We start from the raw sequence: 21,186 nt of genomic DNA, 5'->3' as shown, positions 1-21,186 counted from the left end.
TCGGAGCTGAGTCACCCAAACACCGGAGCCTGGGGGTGCGCGGGTGGCGGGGGCTTGGGGTGCCACAGTCACCCGAGGCGGAACCCAGCTTTCTTCCAACCCGCCAGAAGCCGAGCCCCAAGGCCGAACTTGAGCATTCGCGCCAGCCCGCCCCGGGCCTGCCCGGGCCCCACTTACCGCGGGTCCCGGGGGTGCCGCCGCCCTCAAGGCGCGGCCGCCGCTGCCCGCGCTCCGGGCCGCCGGGGCATTCCCGGGCGCTCCCCTGCTCCGTCGGGCCCGCGGGCGCGGGACGGGCTCAGGGCGCTGCCCGCGCGGCCATGGCCAGCTCGCGTGCGCTCCCAGCCTCTCAGGGTCCGGTCCTCCTCCCGGGCCGGGCGGGCGGGCGGCGGCGGCGGCTCGGGCTCCTCCCCCCGGCCGAGGGGGGGCGGGTGTGGGGAGGGAAGTGAGGAGGCGAGGCCGCGCTTCCTGGAGGGGCGAGCGCTCCCAACGGGTGGGGCGCTGTCCCGCCCGCTGCCCGCGGCTCCTGGCCCGCGGCTGGCGCGCCCTGGCGCTCCGGGCTTTCAGCGCCTGGGGCGCCCGAATGTTCGAGGCCGAAATCCCAGGGTCCAAACGTTCAAGGCCGGAATCCGAGAGTCCGATCGTGCCAGGCTGGGACTCCGATCGGAATGCCGCTGGTTCGCACCCTCCGCAGGCTGGCTTCGCCGGAGCCGCGGGCACCTCCGAGTTCCTCGCACGGTGCGCTCAGGGCCACCGACGCGGGAACCAAGGGGTAGGCTCTGCCCGGGCCTTTGGGGCCCCAGGGCGCCGCCCGCGGCCTCGACTCCAAGGGCTGACCAGCTCAGCGCTGCGCCCTCGGGGATCCCACCACAGGGCTTGGTTCCGGGCGGTATTGGGCAACGCGAGGACCGCAGTGTTCGCTCTTTTTTTTTCCCCCCCCCCGATAGTACAAGAGCTCGCTCGGCATTTTCTTGTCACCAGAGACTGGGAAAATGACACATATTTCTCTGACAAAGACGATAAGATAAAGACCATTTGAACAGTGCCTGGGGGCTAGTCAGCGACAGGGCGATTAGGCGGGTCCTTAAAGCCCTCCCTGGACCTGAAACTCTCCTTTTGCAAAGGCCTTTTCCCTAGGAGAAGCACCAATTGTTAAGAAACGCGTCCAGCATTGCTGCAGGCCACGCAAATGTATTTATGTGCCCCCCCCCGCCCCCCAGTTCAGTGCTTCAGATAACCGAGCCTCATTTAACCAGATTGTGGGGGACAGAGTTGTCCCGAAGATCTCAAAGGCCACATCCACAGCCTTTGGCCCTGGGAGGCTCTGAGAGTTAAGGCACAGCGCTTGGGTTGTGGGTTTTCCATTTCAGGCAGGTGAGGGTTAACTGCGAGATTCACTCTGCAGCCGGCAACCTCCCTCCACGTCTGAGTCACAGGCACTTTGCAGCCTTATAGGGGCGGCCACTAAAAAGCCCCAGCCGGGGCTCTGAGCTTTGTTCTCTGCCTGACTCCCATCCATCCTTCCTTTCTCCACACTCTCTTCATCTTTCTTCCACCCAAAGTCCTCAAAACCATCAGCCTAGCTGTGGGACAAGCCAATCTATGGCGTTTTTTTAGACCCGGCTCCGGCCCACTTCCTCCAGGAAGTCGTGCCTGATTGATGGGGCCTAAGAATCCTTCTCTTCAACTTGCTACAGAACAAGAGTCCCTCCCCTCAGGTGGCTCACCTCCCGCTGGGGCAAGACCATGACCCAGGCAATGATATTACTGGATGAAAAGTGCCAAGGCTGGAGAGACAGGGTGGCACCAAGACCCAACTCAGCTAGTGGGGTCAGCAAGGCTTCCTCTAGACCTGAGGTAGTTGGGCCTGCCCAGGGGAAGAGGATTGCTGGCCAAGGGGACAGAATCCAATGGCCAGGGTTCACAGCAATTCCACTTATAGGTATCTACCCAAGGGTAACAGAAACATCTCCACACAAAAACTTGTGTAGGAATGTCCATTGCAGCATGATTCAGAATAGCCCCAAAGTGAAAACCCAAATGTCCATCAACAAATGAATGGATAAACAAAATGTCGTCTATCCATACAATGGCATATTATTCAGCCATGGAAAGATCTGATGTACATACAATATGGATAAACTTTTACGACATCATGCTAAGTGAAAGAAGCCAGTTTACAAAAGCCCATGTATTGTATGATTCCATTTATGTAAAATGTCCAGACTAGCCAAATTCATAGAGATCAAAAGCAGATCGTGCTTGCTTGGGGCTGGAGGGGAGAATGGGGAGTGACTGCTATTGGTACGAGGTTTCTTTGAGGGGGGGTGTGATTAAAAATATTCTATAATTGTTATAGTGATGGTTGTACAAAACTGTAGATATTCTCAAAACCATGGACTTGTTATACTTTAAAGGGGTGAATGTTATAGTATGTGAATTACACCTCAATAAAGCTGTGCTGTAAAAAGTCAGGGATAAGGAGAGCCCAGAGGTCAGGTGATGAAGGTCAAGTGTTCTACCCATTGATTCTACACTCTATCCTCAATCCACACATGACACAAGGCTGCTACTGCAAAATGTCTTTCCTCACCCTGGGAGAAGGACCTCTCTCACAAGCGGGAGGACTGAATTTTCCTAAATGGGCCTATATGACAGAGAAAGAGAGAGAGAAAGAGAGAGAGGAGAGAGAGAGAGAGAGAGAGAGAGAGAGAGAGAGAGAGAGAGAGAGAGAGTGAGAAGAGCCTGCCATCTGGGTATTTATTTGCACAGTCCAGGCTGTCTGGACAAATAGATCAAAATAACCACGGCTGCCTGTACACTTCAGTGTGCTTGTAAATTAAAGACACTTGAAGGAGCACCGCCTGGGTACCAGGCCCTGACTGGCCTCAGGGTTGTGTAAAAGAGAAGAGGATAGAGGGTGATCCATTTCTAGAACACACATCACCCCAAACCTGTTATTTCTCATAGTTCTGGGGGCTAGCTGGGCTCAGCTAGGGCAGTTCTTGCTCAGGATTTCTCAAACAGTGGCATCAGACCACGGCAGAGGCTGGAGTTATCTAGAAGGCTTTCTCACACATGTCTGGCAATTGGTGCTGGTCGTCAGCTAGGACCTCAGCTTGAACACCTACCCATGACTGTTCCATGTGGCCTGGGCATCCATGTAGCATGGCAGCTGGGTTCCCAGAGTGAGCATCCCAAGAGGATGAGGTGGAAGCCTTATTATTGTATATTTTAAAGGACCTAGCCTTGCAAGTCACATAATATCACTTCTGCTGAGACCCCTCAGTGAGAAGCGTGTCACTGTCACATTGTAGAAAGAGCATGTGGGATAGGAGATACTGTGGTGGCCATTTTGGAAAACACCACCTGCCAGGGGGGTTGATGTGGAGACATCCACTTAAGGACTTCACTGTTGGAGGCGGGCATGGCTGACTCCAGCGCCAAACCTCAGACATAGAGTCATGGCCCTCGGTTTGAATCCCAGCCACTCCAATTACTGCTGGAGTGAGATCACTATTCCTCTGGGCCTCAGTTTCCTCCTTTGTAAGATGGAAGGATAGATTTCGTACCGGCTTCACGGATGATTGTGGGAATTCAATGAGACCCTAATGTGGCTAGCATGGCACCAGGCATGGCTAGACACCAGGGCTAGTGTGTTGTTATTGCTGGTTTTAAGTTCTAGGGGTTCAGTCACTCCAACACAAGGATGCTTCCTTCCAGGGCCAGGATGCCCAGGCCCCCACCCTCAGCCCCTCCAGTCAGCCCCAACCTCGTACTGGAGATTCGTGTGTGAGGGTGAGGACGAAGGTCCCAGTCCAGGAGACCGATGCTTCTAGCCTAGGTGACTCAACCGGGGACCCCAGTTAGCATTTGTTCTCTGGTGAAGGTTCCTCTTTTGTGGCCTCCTCCTCGGGGCAAAGGCTGATTTCTGGGCAGCCAGGCAGAGTGGGGGCTTGTGTGGGATAAACAAAAAAGTATGGCTTCCAAGGGCCGAGGGTAAGGAGGACAGCCGCTCTGGGGGCTGAGAGACACATGGGGTGCTTCATGAGGTGTCTGGCCACGTGGGAGGAAGACCAGCTGTCCCTGGAGCATAAACAGCCCAACCCAAACCAGCTGTTGCAAGGTGTTTTCCAGGAAGCTCTGGTTGTGCCCCGAGGGCGTGTCCAGCTCTAGCTAAGGCCACCACCCTCAGACCTGGTTGTGGCCATGCAGGGCTGGGGCTGGGGCAGAAGTAGGGCCAGGGAGGGCTCACAGCCTTTCACCTTTCCCAGGGCCCTGCTGCCTGAGGAACGCATAGACCCACAGATCAGTTAAATCCCCAGCTGGGACCACCCCAACATCCTCCTTTCCTTCTTGCTCCACGACTGGAATCTGAGCTCCACTAAATATTCACCGTGTGTTTTGGCAAGTCTTGTTCCTCACTGGGCTTCTGTTTTCTCATTTGTGAATGGGGGGGGGGGGACAATTGTTGCTGGGATTGTGGCTACGGGTCCAGAGGAGGTCACGATGGTGGAGCTCCAGAACTATAATCATGCAAGGTAGGCGACAGTGGATTCAGAACCCTCCCGGAGGGGAGACAGACATTAACCATAAGGTCATCTCTGCAGCTGGGGAAAGTAGGTCCTCGTGCCTTGTCTCACTTTGCTCATCCCCTCACTGTCCAGATGAGGAAACTGGGGCTACACCTGGAGGATTATGAATCCCAAAATGTGAAAGTGGATAAGAGAGTAGGTCCTAAGACTTCTCATCTCAAGGAAAAAAACATTCCCCCCCTCCCCCGCCACACACACTTTTTTGGTATCTTTATGAGATGATGGATGTTGGCTAAACTTATTGTGGTAATCATTTCACAGTCTATGTAAGTCAAATCAGTATGCCGTACACCTTAAATTTATACAGTGCTTGCTGTATATCAATTCTATGTCAGTAAAGCTGCAAAAAAGTGGGGAAAAAAGTCACAAAGATCCAGGTTTGATTCCTGGTGCCTTTGGGCAAGTTGGGAACAATCTCTGGGTTTCAGTGTCCTCACCTGAGAAGGAAGGGTCACCAGGAACCTCAGGACAAAATGAGGAGTGTGTGTGGTGTAAATGTTTGCCTAGCCTCCCTGAGAGGTTACACACTCACTCCCTGGAGGCTGTGGGTCTCCAACCCTGGCTGCACATTTGTTTTGCCTGGGGAGCTTTCTAAATATTTTTAAACAGGTACATTAAAAAGCTCCTGGGTGATTCTAATGGGCAGTCAGGGCTGAGATCCACTCACCAGTCTACAGTCTCGCTAAGTGTGGTCCAGCAGCCTAGACATCACTCAGGGGCTTCTCAGAAATGCAGAATCCCAGGCCTTTCACCAGACCTGCGGAACCAGAATCCGCACCTTAAGAAGACCCCCAGATGATTCAATGCACATTGTAGTTTCTGTAAGTTCAATTTGATAATTTGAGAAGGACCAGCCTGGATGGTGGATTTTAGACGTGTGTTTTTTGGGAAAGGCAGAGGAGGCAATTCAGGAGGATCTGAGGCCTGTGGAGATGGGAAGGGAGATTTTTGTGACTCCCATCAGAAAGGTGGATATTCGATCTGTGAAACCATAGGATGGAGGTCAAGTGACAAAGTAGCAAAATGAGCTTATCCCAGCCTCCCAGATAGACATGGCTACTTACTAGCTTGATCACATTCTTAATGAGAAGACCCATGTGCCGAGCCGGGAGCACCATTTTGATTACACTGCTTACTAGCCCATAGCTTTACTTCTCTTTGAATTTTATCTATTTTTCATGAAGATATTTAAACAGAGCTTACTTTGGGGAGGGAGGGGGCAGGGAGTCTGGACCCCATCATTGTTGGCTAGAAAAATAGTCCAGGCCTCCAAGCAGGCAGGCGGTAGAAGAGGAAGGTTTTTAAAATAAACGAGGTGACCACCCCAACCTGACACGGGCCCAGCCAGCTCTGCAGTGCTGACAATACTGTGGACTTTTCAGGGCAGCTGCTGACAGTTTCTTGAAACTTAGAACTTGGGCAGAGCTGATGGGGAAAGGAGAAGGGAAGAGTAAAACGAATAAGCAGCAAATATAAAGAACGTCTCTACGCTCTGGGTGCTGCCAGCTGTGCATTTCGCCTGGCCTGCAGCGTCTGGTTGGTGCACTGCCTTCCCCAGTCATCACCTCCCCACTCAAGGTATCTGCAGGCTTGGAGGGCCTCATACTCCAGTCTTGGATAAGGGGCAGAGGAAGTTCAACTGAGGACCCAAGGTCACCTTGGCGTCATTTCCCGGGAAGGAGAGACAGAATTTTGGGGCTTAAGTTTTCTGGGTGAACTTTTTGGGTCTTCTACCTGCCTATCCCCTTCCCCATGACCAGGCTGGCTGATGGGCCTACTCGGTGGCAAGTGTGCTGTGACCCTGACCCCATAAAGGTGTCCCTGCATAGGGTGTGGGTGTTTGGCATTTGGCCAGAGAACTTTTTTCTCATGCTTGGCAGGGAACCAGGGACAACGTGGACGGTGGGAAAAGTCAGGGCTGAGCCATCCAGGTGTGCTACTGACAGGCTGGGCCATCCCAGGCTCTAGGCCAGGTGGGAACAGCACCTAGCATTACCTAACTTCATTCTGGGGCCAATGGCAAAGCAAATGATCTCAGGAATCACCAGTGGGCCAGCCTGCCCTCCAGTGGTACTTGGCAGTAACTGCACTTTCCCTGCCCGCTTTTCACAATGGGTTGCACTTTTGGAGCAAGGCTCCCCTGAGATCAACTTGTTCAGCTCATTGGTAAGTGACTGGGAGGGGGTGCTGTTCTCCTGTCATTTCAAACATCTCTCCATCTCATATGATATTGAAACCTGAAAGAGGAAGGGAACTACCATGTATGTAACCAGTACTTATCTCTTACATACCTTGCTTCCCTGACCCCTCCGAAAGTCCTGGGGGCTGGGAGCTATTACTAACTCATGTGCAGAAACAGCTCCTGGCCTCAAGGCCATGCAGCACGGGGTCACAGTCCGTTCCATGCCCCTCTGACTTCTACAGCCATGTTCCTAAGGTACCACCCACCTGTGGAAACCGTCTATGCCAGAAGTTTCCAGGCTCTCACAAGGACCAGGCAAGCAGCAAATGGGAGAGGGAAGTATTGGGGAGTGGTGGGGACTGTGGCAAACGGAGGGACATGTGCCACATTTAAAGGGCACGGTCATATGAATCCCCCAGATTACTCTTGAGTGGGAGTATTAGACCAGCACCTAAGAGAAGCTGAAAATCTGGATTTTTATGTAAAAGTTCCCAATTTTAAATACTGACAATTAACTCGGAAAAGGATTTAAATATAATACAAGTCCAACAAAGACGATTTCTAACACGTCGAGCCCCTCAGTAACACCCTCAGGGTGCAGGTGAGTTCCGGAAAGAGGAGGTGACTTGCCTGTGATCACATGACCACGTAGAGGCAGAGCATGGACTTGATCCCATGTCTCCTGACTCCCAGGCCAGTGCTCCTGTCTCCTGTCAGCACACATCTCTGTGGTCTGCTCTGTTCTCCAGGCCCCGAGGCAGGGGGTAAACCACTTCTGACTTTGGCAAGGTGGTAGGACACATCAGACTCAGGCTAGAGGCTAGGAGACCATCCACATTTATTGGTCACACTTGGCTTAGAGTGTAGCAGTGCTACCCATGTGCCCTCTGAGGAGTAACAAGAACACTGGGTGACATATGCAGCTCCTGGGAGCTCACCCAGATCCCACTAAGGTAGTAGCTGGACCCCATGGCCTTGCCTGATTATCTTGGCAGTGCCCACCCCTTGGATCCTTAGACCTGCTTCATCCTACCCATCTACTCCCCAGGTCAGGCTGGCTCTCCCTGGACCTGGGCCTAAAGTCCTTGGAAGTCAGCATTTAAAGGGAGGGGGTCATCCCATTTACAGATGGGAAAACCGAGGCTTGAAGCAGGAGAGGACTCATCCAGAACCCTCATGGTTGAGTCCCCACCAGAGCCCTGGCCCTCGGGCCACTGGGCTGCTCAGTGCTTAGACACTCTCCCTATCCCTATCCCAATTCTGGGCGGAAGACATTCCCCAGCTTAGCTGCCCTGGAAATACAATTTATAAATACATACTTGGTTTAAAAAAAGTAATAAATTAGATCTTGGACCAGCTTGAGGCATCTGGCTAGCCAAATGTCATATGACATGGACATTTGTCATTTGTCATATATGGACCACCAATCATGTGTCCTGCCATGTGTGGTGCTAGGACCCATGACACTGACCCACAGGCCACACTGCAAGTTCCACATAATACCGCCTGGAACTCTGCCATGTGTGACCTTCTGTGTCATGCGTCACATCATGACACCCTTATTGTGCCACATGTCCCTAACTGGTCATGCATGACACGTGAGATGCAGGGTAGTCTATTGACCTTACTAGGCTTCTGGCTCCAAAAAAATCTTCCTTGAAGGCTATAACAGATCAACGGTGTCCCTCCCTCCTGAGGCAAGATACGGGGACACCCAGCTGAGGCTCTTCCTGAGCCTTCTATCCTGGTGGCTGGAAGTTAGCTGGATTCGAAGGGTCTTGAGGGGGCCATCAAGTACCCCGAGGGGCCTGTGGCTGGTCGTGGAAGAAAGCAAAGTCCAGCCTGGGCTCCTGGCTCTGCAGATGGTGGGCCATGTTGGGGGAAATGGGGTTATTCCAGAGGCTGCGGGACACAGAGATAGACAGTCAGCACATATCCTCTTGTCTCTGCCTTCTGTCTTAGCTACTGCTGGGGATACTGAGGCCCAAGGGAAAGAGCTGTGCCCAGAGTTACCTGGCCGAGGCAGGTATTGGGCCAGCATGGCTACACTAGGGAGACAATGTCCCTCACACCCACCCCCTGACTTCTTCTACTCAGTCTTCTTCCCTGGGAGTTAGTGATCCCAGCCAGATCCCTGTTCATATGACACATTGCAAATAAGACACTTTACTTCCATTGTCTGAAATTGTCATAATATGTTTACTATAGAACAAGACACTTCACTACCATCTACTAGAAATCTAACATGTGTACTATGCGAATGTGTCCCTTAGATGCAATGCCTTTGTGCAGTGCACAACCTGTACAACTGTACACGTATGTGGTGGCTCTAATTATAGCTACAATATTAAGTGCTTATTATGTGCCAGGAATTGTGCTCAGTGCTATATACTATCATTTAATCCTCATAGCAACTCTCTAAGGTAAATACTATCATTATCCCCATTTTATAGATGAGGATGTTGAGGTTCAGAGAGGTTGAGTTACTGATGCAGTTACACAATCGGTAGATGGTAGAGCCAGGATTTGACCCGGGTCTGGTTGCTGCCAAATTCTTGGTAGAGTGGTCCAAGTCTCCTTGATAATCCCCAACCCACGTCCTGCTTCCTCCTACAGGGAGTACCCTGACATTGTAGGGATTGGCGTGGCCTCCCACCCACCATCCTGCCCCTGCAAGCCCTTGTTACCGGATGACTTGGATGCCAGACCCCTGCGCCAGCCCTTGTGCTAGGAGCCAGGCTCCATAAGCTGTGATCCGATTCTTCTCCAGGCTTTCCAATGGACAGCAGAGGAAGGGGAAAGAGAGAGACTGGCATGAGATGAGGGAGGGGCTTTCCTATGTCTGTTCCCTGGGGCCAAGGTGGGGGGACATGGGCTCGCTGCTTAGAGAACCCAATAGACAACAGTGCAGCAGGAAGGCCAAAGTCTGGGTCCCAGGGAGAGCTAAGCTCGGTGGCAGCTTGGAGCAGACTGGAGTGTGTAAGTCAAGGAGGGCTTCCTGGGAGGCGAGGTCCTGACCGAGTGGCCTCGTGGCTTTTCCCAAGATGCAGGTCCCCTCTGGCCCTCCCTGCCCCCTGGCTTCCCAGGATGTGCCCCTCATACTCCACTCTCTTCAGCCGGCCCATCCGTGGCAGGATGCCGGCCAGCTCAGCAGCTGCCTCATCGCCGAGCAGATTCCAGGACAGCCTGCAGGGTAGGGCGACCAAGGTCAGCGGCGGGGAAGCAGTGAGGTTGAGAGGTGGCAGGTGGGGAGGGCTGGGGCCAACGGGGTGGTGGTGGTGGTGTGCAGGTGCAGGAGAGGCACCTGATGGGGTGCTTGTGTGCCCTCCCCTGAAGACTTTTGAGGGCACAGGTGGCTCCTTCCTCCACCAACCCCATTCCCAAGCTGGACACCCCTCAAGAACCCAGACAGGTTAGGATCTGGCTGTCCCGAGAGTTCAGAACACATGGTCTGAGGGAACAATGTCATGATCTATGCATGTGCCTCCATCATGACTTTTGTCACATCCATGCACCTCCTATATTATTGTTTCATATTTTTCTTTAAATTGGTCCTCCCTTCCCACTTGTTTTAAAAGAAATTAATCTTAGGAAACATTTATCACTATTATCAGCAGAAAGCCTATGTTTAGGAACCTAAATAGAAGGGAGCTACAAGGATAAATACAGTGCAAACTACAGTATTAACTTCTAGCTGGAACCTATGTCCTTCCTAAGATGCTGGGCCTGTGGCCTGCCCCCTGCTGGCTAAAAAAGGAGAATCACCCGTGTTAGGTGTTAAAGACGAGCTAATACTCAGACTTTCTCTTTGGTGTAAAGTAACGACAAACATTAAGCTCTTTAGGATACAAGCCTGAAATCTGATAACCACTTGTGCTTTGTACTTTGGGAACTAATATTTTCTTCCATGCTGTGGTCAGAGTCCCAGGCTAGTCCTGGCATTCTAGTTCACTCCTGAGCCAGCGCAGCAAGTTAAGAGCTCGCTCAAGAGTTTGAGCTCTGAGCAACAGCGGTTCGAGTCCAGCCCGAGCTGAGCAGCCGCTGAGCTGCCAACAGGTAGCAGGATGGCTCAGCTAAAAAAAAAAAAAAAAACAGCGCAGCAAGGTTCCAAGGTCTGAGCGCCTCTGATTGCCAAGGGCGAGGTGGACATTGGCCAGTGGGTGGGTCGGGAGCCTACTGGCTTCAGCCACTCTTCACTGCCAACAGGTGGTTCATAAACCAAGGCTCCATATACCAGGCCGGTCTATCCAGCCACCTCGCAAAGGGAAGGTGAGGGTTGAGGAGCCTAGGGAAGCCGTCTGGTCCACCTCGCCTCCTGCCACTCACAGGTGGGGAAACAGGCAGGAGTAGCTGAATGGCCTGGCTCAACACCACTCCCAGCTCAAATGTTACAACTTCCTCAAGAGGAGGTTTGAGCAGGAGTGACCTCCCCGTTTACAGGTGGCAGGACCCCTGGGAGGAAGAAGCTGACTCTAGGCCACGCAGCAAGCCGGGACCAAGCCCCCAGACACCCACTTTTCCCAGCGCAGGGTTTTCCCCAGCACTCACAGGATTTCTTCCAGGGCTGGGCAAAGCACGAAGCTGGCAGTGAGGGGCTTGGCTGTCTGGTTGTCAATCTCACACGAAACCAGGCTGGGGAAGGAGAAGAGGTAAGATGGAGGTGTCAGTCAAGGGGACCACCAGCTAGTCCCTCTCTCCCCAAATTGCAGTCTGAGTAGGAGGCAGCAGAGTGGCCAGGGTGTGGGGCGGGGTAGGGATTTTAGGAAAGTGCCCCTTTTTGCCCCAGGCTCTCCCTGTGCCTGACGCCTCTGTCACTTCAAAGGCCTCCCAGCTGTCAAGGCTCAGCCAGAGAAGGGCCCCCCACCCCAACCCCAGCTCCCCAGGTAGTCAGAGGAGGCCACTTACTCTATATGCCTGAGCAGTGGGAGCCCCTGACGGAAATGTGGGACCCCTCCAGCCAGGCTGTTCTCTGCCAAGCTGCAGGGCAGAAAGATACCTGTAAGAGGAACCCCTAGACCCTCCCCGGCCTGTCCCTCTGCCCAGGCTCCATGGCCCCTACCCACCTGATCTCTTCCACGTATGGGCATCCATCCAGGGCCTGGCCCAGGCTCAGTGCCCCCTCTGGGCCCAGACGGCTGGACCGCAGGCTGGGGAAAGGGGAGAGGGTGAGGGAAGCCTGGGGGACCAGGCATGGGGATGGGGGGGTGCTGGATCCCCCCCCCCTCAGCTTTGTATCAGGCTGTACCACCAGACCTTAGACAGTCTCTGGGTAACTGCCATCCTAAGCCTCCTCTCTACCCATACAGGACCTGGGTGGGTATCAAGGGCCCTGGCTTTGGGGTTTGAGAGTCCAAGTTCAAGGCCTGGCTTCTTCATATATTAATAAGATGAACTCTCCATACTTCTCCTGTCTTTAGTTCCGTTGCCTGGAAAATGGTGCAAATAGAAAGCCAGGCCCTACGGGGCTGCTGTGAGGCTCAAATGAGACCATGGATATAAACTGTAAAGTGCTGGGGCCATGCTGCTTGGCACTTTGCTAACATTTCTTTGCTCACCCTCAGAGATGGGCTCAGAGGCTCACTGAGCTGGGATTGCTGTAATTCTTTTACAGATGAGGAAACTGAAACTCAGAAGGGGCAGGGGCTTGGCCACAGGTACACAGGGGGCTGGTGGCAGAGCCAGGACTAGGCTGCGGCTCCTGATGTCCCTGTCCCAGACTCCAGAGGCAGGTGAGGACCAGGAGGAGAGGGAACGGCTAGCCCCAGTACATGCTGCAGCTTGCCCTAAGGCAGGGCAGCTCAACCGATGGGGACCTTGACCCCCAAACACTCCCAGAGGAACCCTGTCGCGCTAGCTCTGCACACACCGCGGGCAGGGGGGCACTTACTGCAGGACTCTGAGATGCTGGGGCAGCCCCTGCGCCAGCCCCAGGGCTGTGGGATCCCCCAGGGCATTGCAGCCAAGCCTGGAAGAAGAGAAAGGATGAACCTGAGCACCGGGCTGGCCTGTGCAGATCCCTGCCCTGTGTCCACTGAAGGAGGACTGTGGGGACACACAGGGCCGAGGGCAGCCCACCTGGGCACACACTCACATCAGCTCCTCCAGGTGCCTGCAGACGGCGAGAGACTCCGCCAACCGCACTCCTCCAGCTGGGCTGATGCCATTTGCTGAGAGGCTGAGGGCGAGGCAGACCTCAGACCCTCAGACCCTCCACCGCCCCCACTCCACCCCCCTCTGCTGGGGCCCTAGAGACAGCACTCCTGCCGCACACCCTTCCAGCCTGATGGGGCAGAAGGGCCCGGAGAGGGGCAGAGGCTGGGCTGGCTCAAGGTCCCAAAGTCAGCAGGGCCAGGAGGTAGCCTGGACACTGACGTTGAGGGAGGAATATCAGACTGAGCCCGAAGCCAGTGTCTCCCCCAGACCATGGGGTGGCCACTGAGGGCCCCTCTCAGTAGGGCTGGCACTCACTCTATCTTCCTGAGCTCAGGCAGCCCTGGCAGGATGGCAGCTAAGTGCTGGGCACCGGTGTCTCCAATCTGGTTGTAGCTCAAGCTTGGGGAGAGAACAGCAGAAGAACTGTAACCGTCAGTCTGCCACCCATCTCATCTTGTCCACGTCTCCACCCCAGAAGAGGAGGAGGCTGAAATCTAGAGAAAGGGCTCAGCTCATACTGATCAAGTCCTGTCATCCTATGTTAAGTGAGGACTCCAAACTCTTATCTTGTGTTTACAACGTTTGCCCTGATGTCTGCCCTAAATCTGTCTTGCTGCAATCAATACTCACATCCTATCTTTGGGTCTCCCAAGGTTCTATGTCTGGGGTTCTGTTGTGTAGAAGTGGGTGGAGGTGATGAGGCTAAGTAAGGTATGTCCCCAAGGAGTCCCTTGCTTTTGTCATCTTCCCTGCCAAAGTTGTCTTGGGCCTGGGGAAAGGACAGGTAACTCATCCGAGCTCCTCCAAGCTGGTGGCAGCTCTGAGAGCCTTGGAAAGGTGGTAGCAGCCGATGTGACCAATGTCGTTGCTGCTCAGACTGGAGAAGCAAGGAACAGGTCAAGAGGCCTTAGTCAGGGATAAAGGCTTTTGCAGGTGCTGTGCTAAGAACTCTACGGTTTGCAAAGCATTTACACCTCCAAGAACTCATCTGCCAGTCACAAAACTTCAGGGGAAAGAAGGCCGGGCAAGGTGGGCATGACTGAACCCAATGCCCAGGTGAGAAGACAGAGGCCCAGGGAGGATCCGTGACTGGTCAAAGACTCCCAATGACCCACAGGCAAGGGGGAAAGGCAAGCCCAGGGCTGCCAGCCTGGGAGAGGTAGCTACATGTTCTGGTTTGGCCAGGCTTTGCCTCAGCCCCTGTGTCAGGGATCTCCAGGCCAGCCCAGCTGAGTGGCAATTTCACAGTTCAGGCAAATCATTTCTCCAGGCATATTTTGTTCTAATCTAAATGGTGGGTTTTCCCTTAAGCCTAGTCTATTGCCTTTTCTGCACTTTGACCTTGCCTGCCTCGGTCAAAAATAAAACGAAACAGCTGATGCAAATTTAGCCCTACATTAAATATTTGTCCGAGGGTTGTTTGTTTTCTCTTGTTTTGCAAATTTAATTTAGCCAACTGCCTTTCAGTAAATTAATTTTTGGTGAAGTGACCTGGTCCCATATGATATGCTCCTCCGAACTCTCTGACCTAATTTCCTATGCACTCTACACTGCTGGGGGTGGGGGTGGGGGGAGTGGACTTGGATAAAAACAAAGCAATGCTTTGTGTTATGCTTGGGTTTGTTTTTAGTTACCATATTTTATATTTTGAAAAATCACATGAAAATAGCATGTGATGTTTGTTTATCAAAGTGTCCAGGGGCACCAGGAAGACTATCAAAGTCACCAGATCTGAGTCTAGACCACAGTGAAGTGGGACTGCCTGGGAGCTTGTTAGAGACGCAGAGCCTAGGCAACCCAGACCCGTGGACTCAGAAATGTGAACCAGAACATGGTGAATTTGTGCACTTTAAGGGTTGTTCTAGGATGTGTCCTCAACTCTCCATGTCCCTAGCCTGGGGGAAGCTGGTGGCATTAAAATGCAAGAGCTGTGGAGCTGGCCTGGTAGGGTACAGGAAAGTCCCGAGGACGTGAGCATGGAGGGTCCTCAGGGAGGTGCCCCCAGTGCTTCCTTGGGCAAGTTGTCCTAACAGAACTGGGGAGCGTGTCCTCCCAATCATTCCCATGGGGTCCCTCTATTACTCACCAGAGGCTCTGCAGAAGGGTCATGTGGCCTAGTCTTTGAGTGAGCACAGCCAGGGTGGAGCCGCCCAGCGGGAAGTGGCTGAGGCTGGAGGAGAGGAGGCCAGAGTTCTTAGCATCACTGGGTTTGGGTCCCAGGTGCAGACCAAGGCCCAACTAGTCCAGTTGCTTGAGGCCTCCAGGCTTAGCAATGCCCAGGGACTGCTAGGCCATCCAAGCAGTGGTTCTATTTCTGAATCACACTGGACCCAGACTGCTGACTAGTAATCATAGCAACCACATATCTAGCATGTACTACAGGCCAAGCACTGGGCTCAGGCCATCTTGAGAAGTGGATCTGTTATCAACCCCATTTGACAGATGAGGAACACTAAGTCTCAGAGAGTTACACAATTTGTTCAAAGTCACACACAGAGAGCGGCAGTATCAGGAATAGAACCCAAGGCTGTAGGACTCCCATTCCTGGGCCCCAAACATGTGTTACTCATGGGATCCCCCTCCTTCCAGCCCCCAGCTGGACAGAAAAGGGGAATCATAACAAAAATGGCCAATACTTGTCGAGTGTGAACTCTGTTTTCAGGACTTAATATGTATTATCTCATTTAATCTCATGACTACCTTGGGAGGAAGGTATAGCTATTATCCCCAAAGTTAAAATAAGGAAGAAAGCACAGAGAGGTCACGTAACTTGCCCAAGCTCACACATTCAGAGATGGAACTGAGAGGTGACAACTGTCCTGGTTCATCTAGAATTGAAGTTTTTTTCTAGAATGTGGGACTTTCAGCCCCGGGCAAACTGGGAGAGTTGGTCAGCCTACCAAGTGTTCAACTCAGGTGGTGTGGCTCCTAACCAGGGTCCATGCCCTTAACCATTTTGCTACAGAGTGACAGGTGGAAGGTGTTGGCTGGATTGGAGGGGAGCTGCTTGTCAGGGAGGAGACACTCAGAAATGACAGATCTGAAACCGAAGATGCCTCTGGGCAGTTGAGGACCCAGCTCCTTTCTTCAGACAGGGAAGGTATCATTATGCCCACATGATAGATGGGGTGACGGAGGAGGTGAGAGGTAAGGAGAAGTACTAGGTGTCTGGGAAGTCAGGAGAAAGGGGAACAGTGCCTCAGGCCCTGCCCTAGGTGAATACACATTTGTCAAATACATGAATGAGCCCATGAATGACCTTATTGGGCCTCCAACCATCCAAATAAAAGCTTCCAGAAGGCAGGGAGGCTGAGCAGAGGTGCCAGCACATGGGGGGAGGCCAAAGAAAACAGCTCGGTGGGAAGACAGTTGGGTTCTCTGGCCAAAGTTCTCCCTAATACCATCCCCCCACTCCCTGGGACAAGCAAAGAGGGACAAAGTGGGAGACTTTCATTGTTGAGGGGCAAAAAGTCAGAAGGCTACTTTTAGACTGTGCTCAAAAGCTATGCCGAAAAAAGTCTGGGGAAAAGTTCACCAACAGCTTTCACAGAAGTTTTCCCTGGAGGTGTCACTGTCGTTTGTTACATATTTTTATCATGATGGAACTTTTTATAACTAGTGTGTATTTTTGGTGACTAGAAAAACTTAGAGATTAAAAGCAGAAAATGCTGTTAAATGTTCCATCTAGATGCTGTTAAGTCTGTGCAAGATGAGGACCTGTCCTTTAGACTGGGGCTGTTTCTGGTGTTTCTACGAATTTGGTGACTCCAAATAACAGGTGAGAGTAAAAGTTGTCAGTTAATTTTATATATATATATATATATATGGCAAATGGCAGTAGACATCTATGGATTCTTTTTCCTGCCCAGAGTTTGTTTTCCTTTCTTCTGTTAATAGCACCCTGAAATACCACACTGCACTAAGTCCAGATCATTGTGTGGTCACGTGACCCATATCTGGCCAATCAGGATATTGTGTGCTCAGAGTCACAGTGATTGGTTTAGGGATGGGCATGTGACCTGAGCTAGTCCAGGGAGACTCAACCTAGGGGCCTTTTGTTGTAGTTACAGAGAGAAAGGTGCTCCCTGTCCACTAAGCTGGTAGAAAGTAATTGCAGGGACAGCCTGCCTGAGAATGAAGGCAAGATGGAGAGAGAGACAGAGAGACAGGGGCAGGGATAGGGGAGCAGTGGAACAATTATAGAACCTGGATCCAGCCAAGCCTGAAGTCGGCTGCCTTGTAATTATCTGCGACATGAGCCAATACATTTCTGGCTTGGGTGGGTTAGAGTAAGTATTCTGTTTCCTGTACTCAAGCATTTCAATAGCACTCAGAGCCATTTAAGGGAGTAAAACAGAAAGCATTCAGCTCACCGGGGTCCATCCAGGGATTAGAAAGTTCGTGTCCACGAGACATGCAAAGGTTCCTAGGCATACGCCCAACCACTGCCTCACCCCCACCCCAGGAACCGCTGCCACTTACTCAAGCCTCTTCAGCCAGCACTTGCCCTCAAGGGCCCCCATCAGCACCTTGGTGTCCTCCTCGCCAAGTTGATTGTTAGACAAGCTGGAGGGGAGGAAGCATGAGGTGAGGGTTAGACAAGCCTGCCCAGCCCCTGCAGCCAAGCTGTCTTGTCTGCTCCCCTCATCTCCTCAAGGAGCCGATCCAAGACCACCCTTCCGCTCCAGGCTGCATGGGAGCATCCCTAGCTCCAACGGTTGGACTCTGGGGTCCCTGAAGAAGGGGACATGGCAGTCACAGCTGACCTGACTAAGAAAGGATACCCTAGAAGAGGGTTGCAAAAGAGAAAGCCAGGCACAAAGAACACACACACATGTGCAATGATCCCTTCTGACCCTTAGCTCTGTCTGTACCCCAACACCCATAGCCACCCTGTTCAGAGAAGGATTATGAGCCCATTTTACTCATGAAGCAGTCCAAGCCTAGAGAGTCACAGTTATAGGACCAGGGCCACTCTGAGTGAATGGTAAAGTTGGGACCGAGAACACAGCGCGCAGCCTTCTTCAGGCCACACCGAGCTGCTTAACTTCATCAGAGAGTAAAGTGATGGATGGTGGAAGTCCACTCCCCACCTTCCCGAAGGCCCCACGGTCCTTCCCACCCCTTGCCCTCGGATCGGCCACCACTTCTCAGACCCCTCCACCCTGCGACTCACTCCAGCTCCTCCAGGTGGTGACAGTGGCTCAGACCAGATGCCAGGTGGGCCAGGCCCTCGGAGCTCACACAACTGGAGGCCAGCCTGGTGGGGGTCAAAGAACAATAGGTATTGGGAACTCTGAATGCCGGGGGCAGAGGGCAAGCAGGTAGATGGGGAGCAGTTGCTGGGGGCAGTGGGAGGGGGCCCTCTTTCCCTTCATAAATTTCTCCCACTGTGGAATCGCTTAGCCAAGATATAGCTTAGAGATGGAAGCATGGACTAGTTGAGTATTTCCTGAAGCCACAACCATTCAGGTAGCAACTTCACAATTGAGGCCATAATTGGCCATCACTGTAAAGTCTAGCTAGTTACTGTCGTTTACCATGAGCTCCGCCTCTTTATTTAAATGACAAAAAATGCAGCAAGTGTTAGAGAGGCATTAAAGACATATGGGCACCAAAAAAAGACCTCTTCCTTGATGTGATCAGTTGGGTTAAAAGAGAACCAATAGGGCCGGCCAAGTGGCGCGATGGTTAAGAGCTGGCTTGGGATGCCAGAGGGCCCTGGTTTGGATCCCACATATGAGGGCCAGTGACACTGCCCTCCACAGCTAAGATGCTGAACAGCAGCTCAACCTGGAGCTGGGCTCCTGTGAGTTGCCGGCGTCGGCGTAGGCTGCAGCCCCTGTGGCAGTGGTTTGCCATGGGCTACCGTGTGTAGTCAGCAGCCAGCGTGAGCGGCCAGCAGCCGCAGTGAGCGGCCGTCCAGAAGCCGGCGACTGATCTGCCTCGCCCGGGAAGAGCGCAATGATGGTGCCAACTTGGGCCAGTGAAGCAACATCCTCCACAACTAGACTGAAGAACAAAAGGACAGCAACTTGTCTGTTCCCCTTCCCCCAATTCCCCAATAAAAAATCTTAAAAAAAAAAGAGAACCAATAGAAGAGCTCCGTTTTGCAACCACCATACCGATGTTTGATTCAGGCAAGAATTATCAACACATGCTAAAATTCATGGGTGAAAGTCTGAGGAAGAACAGGAGAGTCTTAAAGTATCTCCGCATAAGAACCTTGTTAATTAGAAAGGGAAAAACAGTAGCTTTGTAAGTGAAGAAACCCAGCAAAAGCCACCTTAACCAGGTGACCAGTGAACCTCATCAGTAAGGGGACAAACAGACATCATGCACCTCCCAGTGTGACGCACTGAGAAAAACACAACAGCATGTTTGTGATATTCCTGCCCAAATGCAGAACTTAAATCTAAGCATGGGGAAATATCAGACAAACCCAAGCTGAAGGACAGTCTACAAAATAACTGACATGTAAATGTCATGACAATATCATAAAAGACAAAGAAGGGCCGAGGACCGGTTCCCAGTTGAAGGAGACTAAAGCGAGATGACGACTAAATGCCATGTGCGACCCTGGATAGGATCCTGGACTGGGGAAAAAATGTAATAAACAACATTATTGGGACAATTGGCAAAACTGGAATATAAACTGTAGTTTAGATACTAGTAGTGTATCAATGTTAAATTTCCTGAATTTTATGTTTTTACTGACTCATGGGAGAGGATGTCCTTGTTAGGAAATTCACTGAAATATTAAGGGGTGAAGGGGCATGATTACACAACTTACTTTCAAATGGTTCAAAAGAAGAGAGAAAGAGGGAGAGAGGGGAAGGAGAGAGGGGAGGGGTGAAGGAGGGAAGGAAGGAAGAAAAGAAAGTGTAAAAAAGAATATTGACAAAGGGTGAATTTGATAAAGTAGTGTATGGGAGTTCTCAGTCTTCTTGCAACTTTTCTATTAGTTTGGAATTATTTCCAAATAATAAAGGAAAAGAAAGAATATTGCAAAGGAAATCGCTTTCTTGCCATGTGGCCAAGTCTGTGACCACACACACAGACATTATCTCAGGGTCCAGTACAGTCCCAGCCCACAGTGCTGTGCAAAGTTCCTCTGAACCGAGGCTGGGAACAGGAAGTATGAGGGTGGGGCAGAGCTGCAAGAGGCCTGACTGGCTGTCTTGTCTGCTTACCTGAATGTCTTCAGCTCAGGGAGGGCCAGCAGGAAGCTTTGCAGGAGCAAGGAGCTGACATTGCAGAGGTTCACCTGGGACAAGCTGAAAAGGGCCAAGCGTATTCCAGAGGATTTCAGGATGGAGCACCTCAGGCATCATCAGTCACATAGAGATGGGGAGACCAAAAAAGGGGAAAGGACCACCCAGGAGCTCCCAGTGGGGCAAGGCTCCCCCATGCCACCCTGGAGCTGTCCCCCACAAGCCAAATGTGATTGTCTCTTGCATAGGGAAGCAAGAATGCCCAGGTCTGGCACTGCCCCAAGCCCTGCTCATCCCCACCCTGACCTGGCCAACTTCTCACGTGTGGCCTGGAGCAGGCACTGGGGTGAACCAGAGGACGCAGGGTCCCAGACAGTGTTTTGGAGTGCTGACCTGAGCTGCTGCAGCCTGGCACATGTCTCTATCAGCTGCCTGACAAGAAGGCTGTCATGAGTCTCAAGGTCACAGTGAGCCAACCTGGAGGTAGAGAGGGGCCAGCAGTTTCTGGTTACCCAGTATTAGGAACTCAGTTCCTACCTGCAAGGAGCTTACCTGGAGGGAGTATATAAAGGCTAATCAAATAAAGCCCCGCAATTACTATTCAATTATGGGAAGTGCTACGAAGCTATGAAGGGGAGGTCCAGATGGGGCAGCTGGTATGGCTGTACAAGTTGTTCTCTGCACGAGGAAACCTAGCCAAGGAGGTGAGTTGGGGCTGAGATCCAGCTATGGTATCTTCCCCAGAATGTCTATCTGCAGGATTGCATTCACTCAAAAGGGTGCCATTTTTATTTCCAAAAATGTGCTCTATGGATCAGAGGTGCTGTGGATCTAGGCACCTATAAGAGTAGATAATGGGAGGACGTGACTAAGTCTGGGGTTCAGAGGGGCCTTCCCAAAGTGGTGGCATTTAAGCTGAGACCTGAAGAATGAGGGGGCATTAGCCAGGAGAAGGAGGAGGAAGAAGGGAAGGGAGGAGGGAACATTCTGGGTAGGGAGCAGCCTGTGCAAAGGCCCTGAGGTCATAGGGAGCAAGGTGGAATTC

General features: G+C 52.3%; 2 protein-coding genes across 3 annotated transcripts in view; both read right to left on the bottom strand.

The window, feature by feature from the left end:
* CPNE2 (copine 2) overlaps positions 1 to 413 on the bottom strand; it is a 46,359-nt gene extending 45,946 nt beyond the window's left edge. Inside the window, exon 1 of one of the 2 annotated variants that reach the window (XM_019666829.1) lies at positions 178 to 413. The gene's annotated coding sequence lies outside the window, so the exon portion shown is untranslated. The remainder of the gene's footprint in view (positions 1 to 177) is intronic. The other variant, XM_019666830.1, reaches the window with a different exon arrangement.
* Positions 414 to 7,336: 6,923 nt separating this feature from the next.
* NLRC5 (NLR family CARD domain containing 5) overlaps positions 7,337 to 21,186 on the bottom strand; it is an 80,861-nt gene continuing 67,011 nt past the window's right edge. Inside the window, exons 34-48 of the mRNA XM_019666822.1 lie at positions 20,535 to 20,618; positions 20,121 to 20,204; positions 18,104 to 18,187; positions 17,410 to 17,493; positions 15,014 to 15,097; positions 13,722 to 13,804; positions 13,243 to 13,327; positions 12,866 to 12,949; positions 12,662 to 12,739; positions 11,838 to 11,921; positions 11,680 to 11,751; positions 11,323 to 11,406; positions 9,877 to 9,960; positions 9,462 to 9,545; positions 7,337 to 8,676 (exon numbers count right to left, since the gene is read on the bottom strand). Of these exons, the coding sequence (XP_019522367.1) occupies positions 8,565 to 8,676; positions 9,462 to 9,545; positions 9,877 to 9,960; positions 11,323 to 11,406; positions 11,680 to 11,751; positions 11,838 to 11,921; positions 12,662 to 12,739; positions 12,866 to 12,949; positions 13,243 to 13,327; positions 13,722 to 13,804; positions 15,014 to 15,097; positions 17,410 to 17,493; positions 18,104 to 18,187; positions 20,121 to 20,204; positions 20,535 to 20,618 (1,270 nt within the window). The 3' untranslated portion in view covers positions 7,337 to 8,564. The remainder of the gene's footprint in view (positions 8,677 to 9,461; positions 9,546 to 9,876; positions 9,961 to 11,322; positions 11,407 to 11,679; positions 11,752 to 11,837; positions 11,922 to 12,661; positions 12,740 to 12,865; positions 12,950 to 13,242; positions 13,328 to 13,721; positions 13,805 to 15,013; positions 15,098 to 17,409; positions 17,494 to 18,103; positions 18,188 to 20,120; positions 20,205 to 20,534; positions 20,619 to 21,186) is intronic.

This window comes from Hipposideros armiger, unplaced genomic scaffold, assembly GCF_001890085.2.
Source record: "Hipposideros armiger isolate ML-2016 unplaced genomic scaffold, ASM189008v1 scaffold_479, whole genome shotgun sequence".
NCBI lineage: Eukaryota > Metazoa > Chordata > Mammalia > Chiroptera > Hipposideridae > Hipposideros > Hipposideros armiger.
This window is presented reverse-complemented; position numbering and strand designations above follow the sequence as displayed.